This window comes from Ochotona curzoniae, unplaced genomic scaffold (genome assembly GCF_017591425.1).
Source record: "Ochotona curzoniae isolate NIBS_2020 unplaced genomic scaffold, NIBS_Ocur_1.0 contig_2210, whole genome shotgun sequence".
Classification (NCBI taxonomy): domain Eukaryota; kingdom Metazoa; phylum Chordata; class Mammalia; order Lagomorpha; family Ochotonidae; genus Ochotona; species Ochotona curzoniae.
This window is the reverse complement of record NW_024465369.1, coordinates 19,223,006-19,241,223: the sequence shown is the minus strand read 5'-3', so window position 1 is coordinate 19,241,223 and position 18,218 is coordinate 19,223,006. Positions and strand designations below refer to the sequence as shown.

Below are 18,218 nucleotides of genomic sequence, written 5' to 3'. Positions count from 1 at the left end.
CCACCAGACTTAGATTTTCCTTTATCCAGGTATTCTGCCTGTAGAAATTCATTTAAGATAGTAGGCTTGGTGATACATAAATTTCAGTTGTTAAGCATATGATTTTTTTAAAAAAAGGATTATCTAAATGTATCAAGCTAGAAGAGAGTAATATTTCAGATGATTAACACATTAACATATAATTATATAACTATTAACATAAATAAGTATCTTCTGCATATTTGTGTTTTATTATTTCTTTTTAAAAAGATTTATTTATTTTACTGAATTTCAGATACAGAGAGGGGAGGAGAGACAGAGGAAGATCTTCCGTCCATTCATTCACTCCCCAAGCAGCTGAAATGGCCAGAGTTGAGCTGATCTAAAGCCAGGGGCCAGGAGCCTCTTCCAGGTCTCCCACGTGGGTGCAGGGTCCCACGGCTTTGGGCTGTCCTTGGCTGCTTCCCCAGGCCACAGGCAGGGAACTGGACGGGAAGCAGGGCCACCAGGATTAGAACCGGCGCCCATATGAGTTCCCGGTGCATGCAAGCTGAGGACTTTAGCTGCAGGCCTCTGCACCAGGCCCATTGTGTTTTATTATTTCTAAGAAGAACATATGCTTAATAATATTTGCCTAATAAAATTTGTTGTTTTAATAAATTGTTAAAAAAATAAATTGGAGAGAAGTGTCAGAGGTGATTTAGCACATAAGATGTTTCTTACTGTATGTAAAAGAAAATGAAAACAGTATTCCTGACAGTAAAAAATGATAGAATCACATATACAGAATGCAAAATCGAACAGCAAACAGCAGTTCCTCAGCCCTACCAGAAAAAAAGATCTTGTTTTGTTAGCAAGAAATGCATGCATTTCAACAAACTACTCATTAGGGAATTTTGAGTACAGATATATAATGTAAGTAATATTATTAAAAAATTTAATGAGCTGGGCCTATGCAGATGCAGACTTAGTTTTGAGATAGTTACTGTGATATGGATGCAGCATTAGGTGGAAATGAAGAGCCACAATGGAACTGAGAGACATCACCAAGCTAGAGAAGCAGCTAGGTACGTATGCCCTAGAAACACTCGCAATCGTTGACACCTCTACCTCAATGCTGCAGTCTAAGGCATATGCCCTTCTCAGCATGTTTGAGCTCTATTGTCTTCTCTGCTTCTAGCCTTCCTTGACCTCCCTGTACCATACAACTCTTTAGCCTTGCTTTTTTTTCCTCCCACACCATGTATCACTTCTAACACTCCAGATGACGCACTTTATTCTGTTTCTTCCCCAAGAATGCAAGTACCCACAAGGACAAAAATGTTGCTTCTGCTAACTAAAATACCCTTTATGGTCCAGCTACAATCACAAATTAGTTGGACAGAAAAGAAAAAGGTGGTAGTGTTGGAAGAAAATGAAATCTTTAATTGAGACCAACTTTGCACATGTGGTTGCAACATGAGGGCAAGAGAACCACGTGGAATTTGTACACAGTGATTCTAAATTAAAACAGTAAACACTTAAGAGGACATGTTGCCTCGAAATTAGTGGGAACTGTAAGAGTATACCTGTGGGGCAGTTTCATACTGGAGATGAGTGGAATGGTAAGTACTTAATTCATTAAGAAACTGAGCATCTAAACAGGGGAGGACAAAGAGAACTCAGGACACATAAAGAACTAATAACAAAAAGAATGTGGAACGATATGATGTCTCCAAATTAAAGGAAAAGCCTTATGAACATAAAGAAACGAATAATGGGATGTTTTTCCTATAAAGACCTGAAAGTGCCTGAGCAAAGACAAAAAAGTCAGTTTGATGTTTTGATGTTAGAATGGTAAGAGTTGAGCTTGAGACATGGGTGATGAGCAACAATGCATGAGATACGGACCAGCAATAAAAGAGATGATTTCAGCAAAAAAACAAACAAAAAAAATCATACCCACCCCCCCACACACACACACACCAAGGAAGAAAGAAAAGACAGCTATGAGAAAAAGATAGAGTCAAGAAACGTGTAAAACTGAAGTGCCACATTGTTTTTAATAGAATAGGTGGAAAAATGATATGCCAAGAAAGGGCTGGGACAGCTGGCACCGGGGGCATAGAATGAGAAAAGGTCTAAAATAGATCCCATGGGGAGTGAGCCTGAGAGTACAGAAAAGACAATTAAAAAGACTGCCAAATAGCAGCAGAAACCAGATTGAAGTTTGAAAGCATCCAGTTCTAATGAGCCAAATCTGCAATGCTTTGTTTGCCTCTAGCAGTGCTCTCTCTCTGGGGAGAAGAAGCAAAGAGAACAGGAGTCAGAGGTAACCTACGCTTAGAAATTCACTGCATGAGCACGGATGCAGAGGTTATGAACAAAGAGGCTAATCTGGGGCCTAAACTCTAACTCACTTGCTTCAAGGAGGGCAACAGTCCCTGAATCTGATCACTGTGGAGCGTCTGCAAGCAAGAGGGAAAGGGATGATTTGAGTCCCGGGCTGAAGGCTGGGACTCATGGAAATTAGAAAGCTTCTATTTTCTCATATCCCTCCCCCATCCCATTCCTGCTGGGATCACAGAAATGGGAAGAAGCAAGAAATAAATGAGATCGGAAGACTTACCAAAGGACTGCTGAGAAGTGAGCAATTGGGTGTGTAGGAGAGGGGAGGACAACAGAGGGAACATGAAACTGGGAGCTGCTTAAAAATTGTACACATTTACAGGACATCAATTAAATGCTTAAATAAACTACATGCTATCCATTAAAAAAATAAATATTTTGTTGTACCTAGTTGGAGGTTCCTAAATTATGACCCATACAGGTTATGCTTACTAATGAAACCTCCACAATGAAAATTCAGTGGAATCATTATAGTGCAGAGAATGTGCCTCCTCCAGTTCTATAAATTGTTACCCCACCCTCCACATTGTCCACTCTGCTGTTGCCACCTCTGCCTTCTTTTGGTTCCCCCAATAAATCAAGTTCATTGGCAACCATGGATCCTTGTTGCCAGATGCTCCACAATGCATGCTACCCGCTCTCCCAAACTGCCCCGGGATGGTCTTCCACATAGCCAAGTTTTGTCATTTTAGACAGGACTTCCCTTACTGTCAAACTGCAGTAGCTTGTAAGGTCCTCCATCACCGTGCTATGTTGCTTATACTTGATACATCTGGTTAATTTTTTACGTATCATGATCTATTGCCTCTAGATGGAATATAGCTCTCCAGGATTTCACCATCTTTTTAGTATCCAAATACTTCCAAGCACACAGTATACACCCAATAAATAATTGTCATATACCTGAATACTAATCGTACTTAACTGCTACAATGATAGGAGTTCATATCCAGCAAAAGTTAATTCACAAGGTTTGGTACCAAAGAACATGAAAGGAAAGGATGATACTCTTGCTGCCTTAAAACAATGTCCAATTGTTTTAGCAATTGCCTTACCATAGACAATGCATACATATCATGAGAAAGCGAAATTCATTGTGGATATAGAGATAAAAGAGGAAACACCGTTAATGATGAGTTTTTTTTCTTTCTTTTTTTTTTTTTGTTAATGATGAGTTTGAATGAATCTCAACAAAATTTTAAGTGTTTAGGCTATTTTTACCAGGCTATCTGGAAATGCAGACAGATTTTGCAGAATTGGAATAGTGTGAGATTTAATTAGTGAAAGCATACACACAAACATAATGTCAGATACATTTTCCACTATATAAATTATGTGTGATATTTTTGTTATTTGTCTTACTATATTAGATTTGGAGAACAGGCTTCATTAAGAGAGTAACAGGAAATGGACTTTAATCTCTTCTCCATAAAAGGCAATCAGTAAATACGAAACCCAGGCCCCCGCCAAGTTTTCACATTTTCCATGGAAAGTATTCTCTCTGTTCCTTACTTTTAAAAAGTGGGAGTGAGGGATGACATTTTAGAATGAAACCTCTAATTCTGAAGAATAATTTATGTTAGAAAAGTTTCTGTAACCTTTCATGTAGGACGTTAAAACTGAAAAAAAAAAAAAAAACCTACTTCAATGTCTTTAGGATGCCCATTTAGAAGATAAAACTCTTAAGATTAATGAATACTTAAATCTCAGGCCTATTCAAATTTAGAGACATTCTAAAATAGCTGTGCCAAATTCCTCAAGTGTCTCAAGGTCAAGAAACACATACAAAAACAGCTACAGAAGTAGTCCATCCTTGCAATGATGAAGAAAATGGTTTTCCTTCTTTAAAAACAAATACAAACAGCTTTAAAGGCAAAGCAGAAAAAAAAAATGTGGGTGGGTGGAAGGATAAACAGATGCGTAGGTAAGCATAAAGGTAGATCGATCTAACAAAATGTGTTTAAAACTATCAAAAACTTTACTCATGTCTGTGCTTAGAATGATAGTAAGCAATTTACTATGAGTAGGTATGTGAAAGAAAAAGAAAGTACTATATGTAATAAGAAGTTAATTAAAATGACAAGATCTGCTTCTGAACTTAATAATTCACTAAAATTCCTATTTTAAGATTTATTGTACCAATACTCCTTGAATGTGGCTCTATTCTTTATCATAAATTGTATTTAAAAATAACATTATGACATTATTTTTAACCTAGGTTGAAAATTGCACAGGGGAGTTACATCATAAAATAACACAAGCCAGATTTCAGATATGGGCTAAAAAGCTGAATCTTCAATTGTTCTTATTAAAATGTTAATTTTTAAGTTGAAGTACTAACAACAAAATAACAAAATGATAGCAATACCAGAAGTATATGCAGGGAGTTGGCTATGTCATTCTGACATTAAAGAGAAGGAACTCAAACTTATAAACATTAAATATCTTGCCTAAATTTCAAGTAGGCATTATTTGATATGGGGACAAAAATGGCAATGGCTTGTTTCACCTGATCCATGGACAAAACTGACTATTACAAATTTAACATCTTCTACTTTAGTGTAAAGCTTAGATTTATCTGTTGTGGACAGTATCAGTTTCAATATGGCTACAATTTACACAACTAGCATTTTAAGATTAACATGAAAATGGTAGAAAAATGAGTTATATATTTCATGCTTTCTCATTTCTTATAGAAGTTGAAATATTCAAGGCGTACATATATGTTTAGGTATATGCATGAGGAACCTTCAAAAGTTCATGGAAATATACGCCTAAATATTATGCATGCATTTCAAACATTTTTACAACAAAAGAAAGTTGTCTTTTACTCAATTTTCCATGAACTTTTTCAGGTATTTTCATAAAAATACGTATAATGATTTAGAAATGTCATTATTAGTCTGAAGCACATAGCAGGGACCAAACTAACTAGAGAATTTTAAGCCCCAAATAATAGACTCATAACTGTTATTTCCTTTTTTCTTTTGCCAGCTTATCATTCCTCAAGAAGTAGCAAATAAAAAGAAGGCATTGTGGCACATCAATGTTACATTATCTTAGAAAATCCTATCATATACATTCATACTAAAGCATAAAACTAGGCAAAATCTTTCTTTTTAAAGAAAATGTTTTTCAGGATTCAACTGGAGAAATCTACTGACCCACTTTGAAATGAAAATGCTGCTTTCGTGTGTACACTTACATGGAGACACATTTGGAATTTTCCACTCAGGTTGCATATAGTAGATATCAAAGCTGTATTACTATCACCCAAGTCACCATCCCCACGGCAAGAACATGCATGCTGAGTTCTAGCTGCTCACTAATTACTGTGAATTTGTTAACCACAAATATTAAAATAAAAAACATGGTTATAAAAGAATCCAACTTCAATTCTAAAACACAACATCCCAATCATTTCTACCAATCTTCTCCGTTTTCTTTTTCTTTTCTTCACGATGAGCATTTTTGAATTAGTTTCAAGTATATAACCATCAAAACAGTAAACCTTAATTTTCATAGTAGTATCAATTTCATGTTGTAAAGAGATAAGTTATTAATTTCAAATTGTGAATAATGAATTAGCCCAGTCTATTCCAGGTATTACACATATAACAACAATCATTAAACAATAAAGAAAGGATGACACATCTGTATGTTTACTTACCAGTTGTTTCCACAATGCCTTCTAGGATGACGACAATCTCGAACTGTTCAGTTTGCATGCTTCGCTGAGATAAGTCATAAAAGGGGCTTTTGGCATCAATCACGTGGCAAATTGTGAGGGGGGACACAAGAAAAAGTTGATCTGCCCCTGTACTAAACCCTACGTCCAGTTCAAGTTGGTCAAGGGGAAGGAACTCACCCTCAGGTGTCTGTCGAGACTAGACAAGCACACAGAAAAAAAAAATAAAAAGAGAGAGAGAGAAAGAGAAGAAATCACCACTTGTACTGAAATTTTAAAGGCAGCCCAACAGTAATTTTTATCATTGCCAACACTCTGCACTATCAATCATCTGCAACAAAATCATAACAAATCATTATGCAGCTATGTTCTAAGCAAATGGGCCAAAATCCCACATAGCTCCTGCAGAACATACATGCATTATTTATAATATACAACTTGCTATAATTACCATTCCCTAACTCACAAGCTTTGGAGAATTGTCTGGTCCAATAATGGCTGTTAGCACAAACTGAGGAACTGAGTGTACATGTGCTACTGTTTGACATAAATCCCTGCATGTTAATTCACTGCAGACCAGATTACTTTTTTCTTCACATAGCAAATAAGTAGGCAGTTCTTACAGATAATGAAAACTAGAAAAGGTCGACTAACATCTACAATATTTATGGAATTATTGCCAACCAAAACATTTTTCTAACATTCCAGAAGGCAACAAATCAATAGAGACTAAAATATAGGAATGAAGAAACTAGATTATGCTAGGTATAGAAAAATTCACATGATAAAAACAAAACATTTATAGTGATATTTAATCATTTTTCAAAATCCTAATAAATAGATTACAATTGTTTAGTTCTCTTTTATGAATTTTAAAAGATAGTGATAACTTCTTTGAATTTAAGACACAATTTTAAAACCCACATCTTATAAACATTATTTTCATAAGGTATCACCTTTTCAGTATAAATTCATCTAAATCTTATTCAACTAATTATAAAATTACACCTAAACAAAATGGAATCAGGCTAAAAGACATCAGCAAATTACAAAAATACTTACTTAGCTGTGATGTGTAATGATGACATATAAATAAACAGCTAAACTTTATATTAAAAACAGTGATAAACTACTGGCTTAGAAATCAGAGGTGGCATTTAGGAAACTAAACAGGACTTTGAAGAATTCCAACAATATTAAAAGCAGTTTTATGAATTGCTAATCGAATAAACAAATTCAAATACCAGCCTGTCTATCAAAATTTTAATTCAAGCACAAAATTTTGCTCTCGAAATTCCAGGAAATGTATTGGTTTGTCAAGTGGAATAAATGAGACTAAAAATACTTGGACATGTGACTTAGTAACACATTCTTTGTGACAAAACAGAATGAAGGGTTTCGAATTTGAGGTGGTTTATTGTGGCAGCAAGCAATTGAAACAAATGGTCTCAACTACAGAGTTAGTTAATAAGAGAGACTATTTGTGATGAAATTCAGAGATATTGTTTATGTAGAAGAAAATCTAATGAGACTAGCTTTGTTCTGCAGATCATAAACAGTAGAAAAATAGAAGAAGAAGATTATTTTTTTTAATTTAAAAAAGACAAAAAATTCATACTTGAAGGTACAAAAATAAAAGCAGCAGTTCTAGCAACCAGCATGAGACAAAGCTGGGCATTTCCAAGCCAAGACAAAAAAAGCTCTCTTTGGAACTTTTTCAAGTGTCTTTCCAAAACTATTTAAACTAGTAAGCTATGGACAAGACCAACCTATTGCCAGCTACACTCTAGTATGGCATGTATTAATTATTGGGACAAGCAAAAATTAATAAAAACACAAACCCCAAGTCACTGTCATCTAATAATGAACAGGTGCTATATAAACACAAGGTGGTATTCTGAAGTTGCTAACTAGAAACAAGAATTTACATTATTTTCATGATTATTCCTAATCTCTGCTTTTCTTGCATTAATGGCAGATAATTCTCTAAAACTTCAATTTCCCATTTATTTTAAAATTATTTTCTCTCAAACATTTTGGATATCAATATTAAATTTAACTTCATTTCCCTGTATTTTATCTATATTCTGTCTTGTTCTAAAACATTTGATTATAAGCTATCAAATTTTATATTCCCTAATCACGCCACAATGCATGAGCACAAGTGGCCTAGAAACAGGCAGACTATCAGGAGACTGCCAGCAGAAGTACTTTATTTTTAGTAAAGTGATTTGTTAATACACAGGTAGACTTAACTATGCATGAATCTGTTCCACACCAACACCATGTATGCTCTGATCTTAAATGTTTCTTTTATATACACAAAAGCTGGCTATGTACCAGTCCTTGAGGGCTTTGTATCTTATCTGGGTCTTTCTGTGAAATGACACTACAAGAAAAGTAGCAATTTAATTTCTTTGAAAGTCCTCAAAAAAGTGATCAGCACTGTGCATCCACTGACCTTTATTTTACAGTGATGCTATGTAATCTATCCTTTCTTTAATGACTGAGATACAACATATACACAATTTCATCGTTCAAGTCCTTCCTTTGTTAGAACATCAAATGTTTCCATAACCAAAATGTTCAGCTATCTCATTTTTTTTGTTTATTTCTTGCATTCTGTACAAAGGTTGCAGAGCCTTTAAATCACTGGAATTAGACAGGTTGGGCTCAGGTCAAGTGTCAAGGGTGGAGTTTTGAAAGAAGGTGCTCGAAGTATTAAAATTTACATGGAATCTCTGTGCTCATGACTAGAGCTGAGTTACTTTATCAGTCTCAGTAAAATCCCACATACATTTATTGAATATATTGTAAGAAGCAGGCACATCCTACCCTAACATTTTACATGACCCTAACCTAGGATCTTCTAACTCTGATATAAATCTGGAATTTGGCTGCAGCAAAGAAAACAAAAAAAGAAAGAAAGAAATCTTGTATTAGATTTAAGTGTCTTGTGTAAACAGTTTGAGAGAAGTCATGCTCAGAGAATTGTGATACATGCAGTGATATGAAAGGAAAAGATACAAACGAAAAAGGAGTTTTGTGTGTGCCTTTACACAAGTAAACTGTGATCTTTAACCTGAGTTTGTAATTGATAACACAAGAATTCCAGTTTGATACTGTCTTACTTAGCTATCAATAACCATATCCCACACAGATATTTTTCATTGCGAGCATAATATTTTGAGATTGCAAGACTTAATCTCATTCATCATATAATATTTAAAATTAGGATGGAAGTAACCCAGTCCTGGCATTGTGGCACAGCACCTCTAACCCATGGATTGGACACCTCTCTCTCCATTCTGAGTGCATAGAATCAAATCTAGCCTCGACTTCAGACTCAGCTTTCTGCATATGCACCTGGAGAAAAGTATACAATGGCAGCATTTCTTGGTCCCCAGGCATCCACGTGAGCGTCAGAATGGAGATCCTGGCTCTCATTTTCTCCCTCTCTCTCTTTTACACTCTCTGTCTCTTCCTTTCTCCCTCCCTCCCTCTCTGTCTTTCAAATAAGTCAGTAAGTAACTTTTACAATAGTAAATCACCAGTAATATAGTACTATAGTGATTATTAAGTTATTTCCTTTAGCTGTATAAATTCCCTAACTCCAAAGGGAATAAAGAACCATAATCATTTCCTGAACCAAAAACATATAAAGATATAGAGTCAGGTAGATGAATGTTAATTCAAATTGTTTTCAAATTCAAAGTAATTGCTGAAAGTTAAGATTGATAGCATAAATTCCATAATACCTAAAAAGATTAATAGAACTGATTTCTATTTTATACAAGTCATTTTGAACCAGATGAGTGCTGGAGTAACTAGTAATATAACAAAATAGAAGGAAATAGTGAAAAATAAATTGTTAATTGTTACAAACTAAGAACATAATTCGCAAAATCTATTATCAGAGAATGACTGACATGCAACTTTTATTTCCAATTCTATTTTAATTTTTTCTGCTTGATTCCATCACTGCAAATTTGGGACTTGAGAGAAAATTTTGAGAAGTCCAAAGTGTAAACTTAGTTTAGATTCACTGTTCAAAAATTAAATTTCATTTTTTCAAATTTATTTTATTTATTTGAGAGGCAGAGTGATAGAGAAGAAGGGAAAAAGAAAAAGATTGTTTGCTTCATGATAAATTCTCCAAAGGGCCCAGCCACTGAGCAGGGGCAAACAGTGTATGTGGCTTCCTTGTGTGAGCTCCAAGGGCCAAGTACTTGGGTCAGCGTTCTCTGTCTTCCCAAGCACATGGCAAGCAGCCTGATGAGAAGCAGAGCAATCCTGACACCAAGCAGTACTCTGAAATGGAATGCCAGTGATTCATGTGGAATGTTAAGCTACTGCATCACACAATAAGCCCCACAAATGTAATTCTAAAGTAATCGGTTTCTGAAATAATTTAATACAATGTAGATGTTAACAGTAATTTAGAAGTTACTCTTCATAAATGCATGCTACTTAATATATCTTAGTTGTACACATTTTCATATTCTTCAAATGGCTCCATATATAGAATTGAAGAGTTATGGAACACGTCACAGTGAAATATATTAATTCCAGAGGAGTTATTAAAGTCAAACAGCCTTGATTTCCCTGAATGTCCATAAAGGTCTACAAGATAATTAATGAAAATTGTAACTACAGGTGGAAAAAAATAAGTTACATATTGCCTAGAAAGGATTGTTGTGGTCATGTCCTTTGTAGACAGTTTTTATATTATAGATGAGGCCTCTGAGTTCATACAAAAAAATATGCACATACACACAAATACACAATCCTGAAATCCATATCTGACCACCTTATTTCTATGGGATATGTGGCCAACTGTCCACATTCACTCTGCCAGGTCCAAACTCACTAATGCAAACCACGTCTTTTGCCTTTCTTCCACTCATCTGACACATGACTGTGTTCATTCCCAGCTATAAATGAGTCTCTGGGAGTTTGAATTAAAGAAGGTAAAGGGAGGAAAAGAAGGAACGGAACAGTAGTAGTGGAGAGAAAAGGGACAGGGAGGGGAGGGGAGGGAAGACAAGGGAGGGGAAAGGAGGAGAGGGGGTAGAAAAAAAGGGCCTCAAATGAAGACAGAAAGCCTTTCTTGTGTATCATTTGCATGCACATATACACACATGAATTTTATCTTTAATTTACTTAGCTTTAAACATATGATATGTGCATATGTGGTTGTGGATGTGTTTGTGTCAATGTGTGTAGGTATGTATGGGCTGAATATGTGCTGAGGGCAAAAATAAATTACACTGATCAGCTCAAAATAATGCCACAAAATGAACCAAAACCAGGTTCCAGGACTGGGAATATTAGTGTCAGATAACTCAAAGCATGGATGCCCATGGCTCTATCATTTACACCAAAATTTTACTCAGATAGAAGGAAATACAGTCTTGGAATTTTATATTGATTGTCTAGTCAAATAAAACCAAATTGTATATTTATTTGGAATCCTTAAGACTAAAATTTAATAAATACACAGATGGGAAAAATGTAACAAGATTAAAATAAGTGGTTTTTAGCACTGAGCTAATTAATATTATGCTCACTTTTATGAAATAACATACCTTACAGCAGATCTAAATATAATTTACCTTATAATAGATTGTGTGAAGCCTTTATATAACTAAAATAAAAGGGTAAAATTATAATTCTTTGGGAGCCTTATGTGGAATTTATAACTATGAATAGGATTTGTAACCATGCTTGCATATTCTGCTTCTAAACACCTTCAGAGCCAGCTAATGCTTTTTTCTGTTTCTTTGTATCTTTTGTCCTTACCTACTGCTGTTTTTCTATGGCTCTTTATGTACCTTATGTCGGTTGATACCATTCTCTGAGTACAAGCACCCTGTACTTTTCAGGATCCATGTTAAAACACTCACAAACACACACACACAACCAAGCCTACTGCTACTCTTGAAAAAAACTATTATTAGATTTTATAAAGAACAAAAATTCTAAACTTACTGGAAAACTATTCAATTCTACCTGAGTCAGAGAATGCTAAGCTAGACTATATAGGAATTGTACTATTATTATTCTTTTTCTTATTTTAGGAAGAATGAATCCACTTAAACATGACCAACCAATTGAAGACCTAGCCTGTGAAATCTGTTGGTCTTCAGTCTTAGATTCCTGAAATATTGTTAATAGCAGCTTGAATGATGTTCAAATACAGGCACACACACACACACACACACACACACACACACACACACACACACATTTTTTTTCTAATGAGATAATTTTCTCAAACTTAAAAACAAAGATCACACTAGCCAAAGTTAAAAAAAAGTCAGTTATTCCAAATAAATTAATGCTCTACTATTAACTAGAAAACACAGAAGGATGCAGGTGAGAATATGGAATGAAAGGAAATTAATAAATGCATGTCAGAAAATTATTAATCTTGAGGTCCAAATATTGTTACTATTAAAAAACTAACAAAACATGAAAACATATGAAAAGTATAAAAAGTTAATATTTTTGCAGATAATTTTACTACATCTCTACTTCATCATGGTCGCACTCAATGTTGAATGGAGAATGGAAAAGGGTATGTATGAATGTCAAACTTGAGAAGACAGGAGTGAAAAGGAATGTGCTCCATTATCTTTCAACAAATAAAAGCATTGCAGACATGACCTCCTAGGAAAGAAAGATGATTATAGCAGTGAATAGAAATATAACTGCATAATATCATACTTCTCAGGGAAAAAGTTAGCCTATCTCTGTTTCAAAATACTAACACATCAGTGGTTGGTTATATTTTTAAATCATATTGTAAAAGGTTTGGACACCTGTACTTACATAACCACATACATATACAAACACATATACATCTGTAAATGATTTCACATATAAATTAAAAAATCCTCACACAATATATCAAAATTTTGTTAATGCTCATGTACAGGACAGCCAATCCTACGTATAAGTTTGGTTGAAAGAAGTAAAATTCTCAAATTCTTTAAACAGAAAACTAAGTTAAAGTACCTAGCAATTCAACCACTGGGCTCAACACCCTTACAAAAACATTTTAATCAAATTTCTGAAGGATAATATTAACTTAGTTTAGCTATCATATAAAATAATTCCTATATTCAAGACAATTATATATATATATACTTATAAAGTTATATATGTAAAAGTATGTACATATAAAGAAACTGATTTTCAATAAAAAAAAAAACGTGAAAAGGAAATACTTATCTTAAGTGAGCTTCCTAAAGCTATGTTTAGTAAGAATATACAAATTTTTGAACTTTAAGTCCTTGGATTTTTATTTAATCTACTTTCTTTCCTTCTGATTTGAACTAGAGTTTAGCCATCCAGGCAAAAATGTGTAGGATCTGAATTTGATGATGGCAAGAAAATTTTTCTGTTTCCAAGCTATGAATTCAAGAATAGGGTTGAAATAAAACGTAAGCAAAATTGACATAGAGGAAGATCATCATAAAAAAAAATAGGCAGAGAAGTTTTAAGAGGTTAGGAAATTTAAAATAATTACAAACACTATCATGGTAGCAAGCATAAGCCTTAGGCATGTGCTTAATGTCTTTCATCCAGTTTTGTTAGTGGTAAAATTTTATGTGATCTTCATAAAGCATTGTTATTTAATGTTTAAAGAATAATGCTTTAAAATTACAAATAAAACTGACATTTGGAACGATAAAAACTTTCTTCAACAAATTGTAAGGAATAAGAGAAAAGCATTAGTAACTTAAATTGAGTAACAGGAAACACGGATTCAAGCTACAGTTACTGTTAGTAATCGTTACACTGCTTTTTGTTGCCTTAACATCTACATGTTCTCTAGCTAAGGATGTGTTTATCTGAAATATTAAACAGAAGTTAAAACAGGAAACTGAGCAGTTGTAATAAAAATCCAAAAATCTGACAATGAAATATTATTATTTTAAAGCTTGTACTATATCTTTGTTTCAAAAAATACAGCTGACTGTTTTAGGTCACTTCATCTCAGTTCCTAGGAGAAAATGAGATCAACTTGTTAAAGGTAAATCTCCCTTCTAATTTTGCCAAATGCTATTAGCTCATGCTATTAGCTCAACAATAAAATATGGCTCTTCTTTAATGAAGTCGAAGGAAATGATATGAACTACTAGAACAATTTCAATTACCAAAGATACCGCAAATATATATATACACATATATTTATATATGTACATATGCATATATTTATATGTATACATATATTTATATTTATAGATATTTATATATATATATGTCTGAAGAAAGGCCACTGATCACTCCCTGCTTTCACAAGGACCAGGGGGGATTGTCACCATAAGTTTGCTTAAATATCAACTGATGCTATGCATCAGCCATTTTTATTTCTAGTACTTACATCTTAACAAATCAACATTTAAACAACTGTATGGGAATATTTATTTAAGTGTTGTTTTATCACCTTGTGTTAATATAGCACCTTGCTTCAAAATTGTCTAAACTATAAATCATTATTTTAAGCAGGAAACTTCTTATGCTATATGTGATATACTGTCCAGTGTAATAATTTCTTTATCACACTGCAGAGGCTTATTTTCCATATCTTAATAGAGGTAGATGGGCAAACACATCAGATGGTAGATGGGGATAGAAAGAAATAGATACTTAAACTCATTTGCAGTTAATTCTGTTTTGTTAAAGTAAGATTAAATGTAGTTCAAAAAATCTTAGATTTCCTTGATAGAAAGGATAAATAAGCAGACACATGATTGAAAAAACCGGAAAATGATGATAAATAACGCTTAAAATCTAATTTCCAGTTTTCACTAGACCAATCCATGTGGTAAACAACTTGTCAATTAAGAGTGTCAGAGTCTGGCCACCTTGACAGAGAACATGACTGCATTATCAAATAAAATATTCCCATACACGCACTAGATGGAATCTATAGAGATGACACATCTTGACCGATGTATATAAACAGGTACTTACAGCAAGAAGCATGCAATAAACATGTCCACAACCACCCTCCTCAGCCGATTCAACAGCCTGATTATTTCAAACAATATTCAACACAACAGGTTAAGTTTAATTGCATGCTCTTCATCAAAGTTGATTGTAAAAGCTTGGAATCTACTCACATAATGTATTCATTGTTATCCTAATTTTTCCTAATTTGTACTGTATATACATAGTGAATATGCAATTCATGTGTAGTGAAAGGACAAGGAAACTGCTCTGATGCAAACACTTTCCCTGAAAAACTTTGTCAAGAATAATTAACCTAAGATCTTGTAAGAGACTAATGGTAATGACACAAGAGCAAAACTTTTCAAAAGTGCAGTATATCACTTCCAACTAGAAGGCAAATTGAGTCTGTGTATAACAACGCACACCTGTTTAGAAACTTAATCCTCAAAAACAAAATCTCAAATAGTTACCATATCTTCATGTTATCAACAATAAGGTTTCAAGCTTTGTTTCTCCAGGCAATCTCACGTAAAGCTTTTTAATTTATGAACGACTTATTTGAAGTCAGCTACTTTAATTTAAAATCATTCAAAACCTAAGACAGTCATAAAAAAAGACTACATATGTGTGTGTATTATAAGTACAAGATAGATAGATGATAGATAGATAGATAGATAAATAGATAAATAAATAGATGATAGATGTTGCAAATGACAAGGTTACACAATTAGGCTGTGATACCTTATTGCCAGACTCTTAACTGGATTAAGGAGGATTTCTCTGGTTTGCCGTGGTGCCCTCTAACGACTAGATGAACCTCACAATAATCATGCATATGCACTTTGTTCTAGCATTTACACCATGGATGGTAGGAAATCATCTTTAATGGATGCTGAAAAGCTTCAAGTAAAATGTGCAATTGACAAAGGCTTCATAAAATCAAGCAATTAAGAAAAAATTAACAAGAGGCACTGCAGGAAAAGCACTCAAGCTTTCACGGAATACATCTCTAGGAAAATGTTTGGTAAAAATAAAATTTAAAAGAACCAGGTGACATTTTTCTGCTGTATACTTTTGAAAAAAGATGACCACAGACAGAATTAAAATGACTGAGTCTAGAAGAATTATCCACCAGCTAATATCATTAGCGTGCAAAAAGAATGAACATACACAGGAAAGACGAGGGTCAGGGGAAAAGTTGGGGTAAGTTCAACACCTAGCTTTTTTCCACATAGAAGCAGTTCAGGTCTAACTCCTCAGGTTCACAGCAGTCCTGTGCGGATAACAAATCAACACAGCAAAAGAGCCAGGGCAGAAAGGAGAGCAGGGCACTCATTTACTAATTTCCGCCAAGACTCCAGCAGCCAACACACCTCCCTAGGTGTTACTAGCCCCCAAAGTGATAGCAGCACCTCTGAAATGATAACTTGGAACTAGACTTTGTGGGAGGGGGAAGGTGCACGGTGCGGTTGGAATCCCTGCTTCCTCCACACCCATCAACCAGCCAGCGAATGGAAGTTTACTTGCCCTGCCCGGTAAGATCCGGCGAGGTTCTGGGGCGCCTTCGCCTCCCGGCGGCAGTGAGGGAGGGGGCGGCCTGTCGGGGCAGGGGCGGGGAGCACTTACTTTGAGCAGCTTGCAGCGGATCTGCGCCGAGACCATGTGGCTGTTGCGCAAATTGCCCACCCGGAACATGAGCGTGAGTTTCCCGTCCCTCATGGAGATCACCGCGTGTTCGCTGAACATGAGGGTCTCGGCGCGCTTCTTGGGTTGGGACATCTTGATGAACATGCAGCCAATAAGAAAGGCGTCCACGATGGAGCCCAGGATTGACTGGAAGAGGAAGAGGATGATGCCCTCGGGGCACTTGTCGGTGATGTACCGGTAGCCATAGCCGATGGTGGCCTCGGTCTCGATGAAGAAGAGGAAAGCAGAGGGGAAGTTATAGACGTTGGCCACACAGGGCGTGTAGTTGCCGACGTGGGCTTTGTTCAGGTCGCCCCGGGTGTAAGCGATCACCCACCACATGGAGGCCATGAAGAGCCAGGCCACGGTGTAGGTGAGGATGAAGATAAAAAGGTTCCAGCGCCACTTGAGGTCCACCAGGGTGGTGAAGAGGTCCGAGAGGTAGCGGCTTGTCTCGCTGCCCAGGTTACCGTGCTGGACATTGCACCGGCCGTTCTTGTCCACGAACCGCTGCCGCTTCTTTTTGGGCACAAGTTGCTGCTGCGGGCCCTGGCCCGGCCCCTGGGGCTGCAAGCCCGAGCCGCTGGACGAGGTGGTCACTACCTGGTAGTCGTCCCCAAATTTCCTTCGGATTGCAGACATAATACGGAGGGGACAGCCAGATTCACACGCGAAGCGAAGGCGCAGGAGCCGTGCGCGGAGAGCCAGCACCAATAGGGAGGTGGGGGCGGGGGGTCGCAGCCGGCAGGTAGCCGAGGTCTCTGCCCCCTGCCGACGCCGCTCTCCTTTTCCCCTGGGACCGAGGCTCGCTTTTCCCACGCAGAGGCTCACAAAAAGAAAAAAAAAAAAAAAAAAGTGTTCGTCCGCACTCAGGGCCGGACGGATGGTGCACGGTTCAGGAACCCAAGCGTAATTTTGCCTCCAAGCTTTGCGAGGCTCCTCTTCGCTTTCCCCACTGCTGGCATCCCGGGCCACCTCCTGCCTTTCCGCCGCCCTCCTGACTACCCTGCAAACTGACTACTTAAAATTAATGAGTTGACAAGTGAGTCCCACCCCACCGGCCAACTCGTCAGGCTGCCAAGGCTGCGCTTTACCTGCCGGGGGTCAGACCCACCCCCCTCTTCCCCACCACTCCACTATCTCCCTCCCCCTCCCCGGGACAACCTCTTGGCTCCCCACTGGGGCTCCCACCTCCTATCCTTTCGCCAAAATCCTGCCCAAAGGCATGTCGCCCGGGCACTGGTGCAACGCCCCCTACCCACGCTCTCCTGGCTCAGAGTCCCCCGCTCCGGACTCCAGCGACCTGTCCAGCTGGGATGCGAAGGCCGCCGACTTTCCACGGGCGCCAGCAGCGGGGGCCCTATGGCCGAGCCTCCGAGGCCCCCAAGCCACCCCCGCGCTCGGGCAAGTCGCGGCAGTGCACGGAGAGGGGGCACTCACCCAGGTGAAGAGGGCAGAGGGCGGCAAAGGCTGCCCGGCCTTGCACTCTGTGCTCCTCGCTGTTTTCCTCCTT

General features: G+C 36.9%; 1 protein-coding gene across 2 annotated transcripts in view; it reads right to left on the bottom strand.

Annotated features, from left to right (window-relative positions):
* The window catches only part of KCNJ3 (potassium inwardly rectifying channel subfamily J member 3), a 133,989-nt gene extending 116,575 nt beyond the window's left edge, over positions 1–17,414 (bottom strand). The window contains exons 1-2 of one of the 2 annotated variants that reach the window (XM_040972024.1): positions 16,646–17,386; positions 6,038–6,254 (exon numbers count right to left, since the gene is read on the bottom strand). In XM_040972024.1, coding sequence (XP_040827958.1) covers positions 6,038–6,254; positions 16,646–17,347 — 919 coding nt within the window. In that variant the 5' untranslated portion in view covers positions 17,348–17,386. Of the gene's footprint in view, positions 1–6,037; positions 6,255–16,645 lie in introns of both variants that reach the window. The other variant, XM_040972025.1, reaches the window with a different exon arrangement.
* Positions 17,415–18,218: the final 804 nt, after the last annotated feature.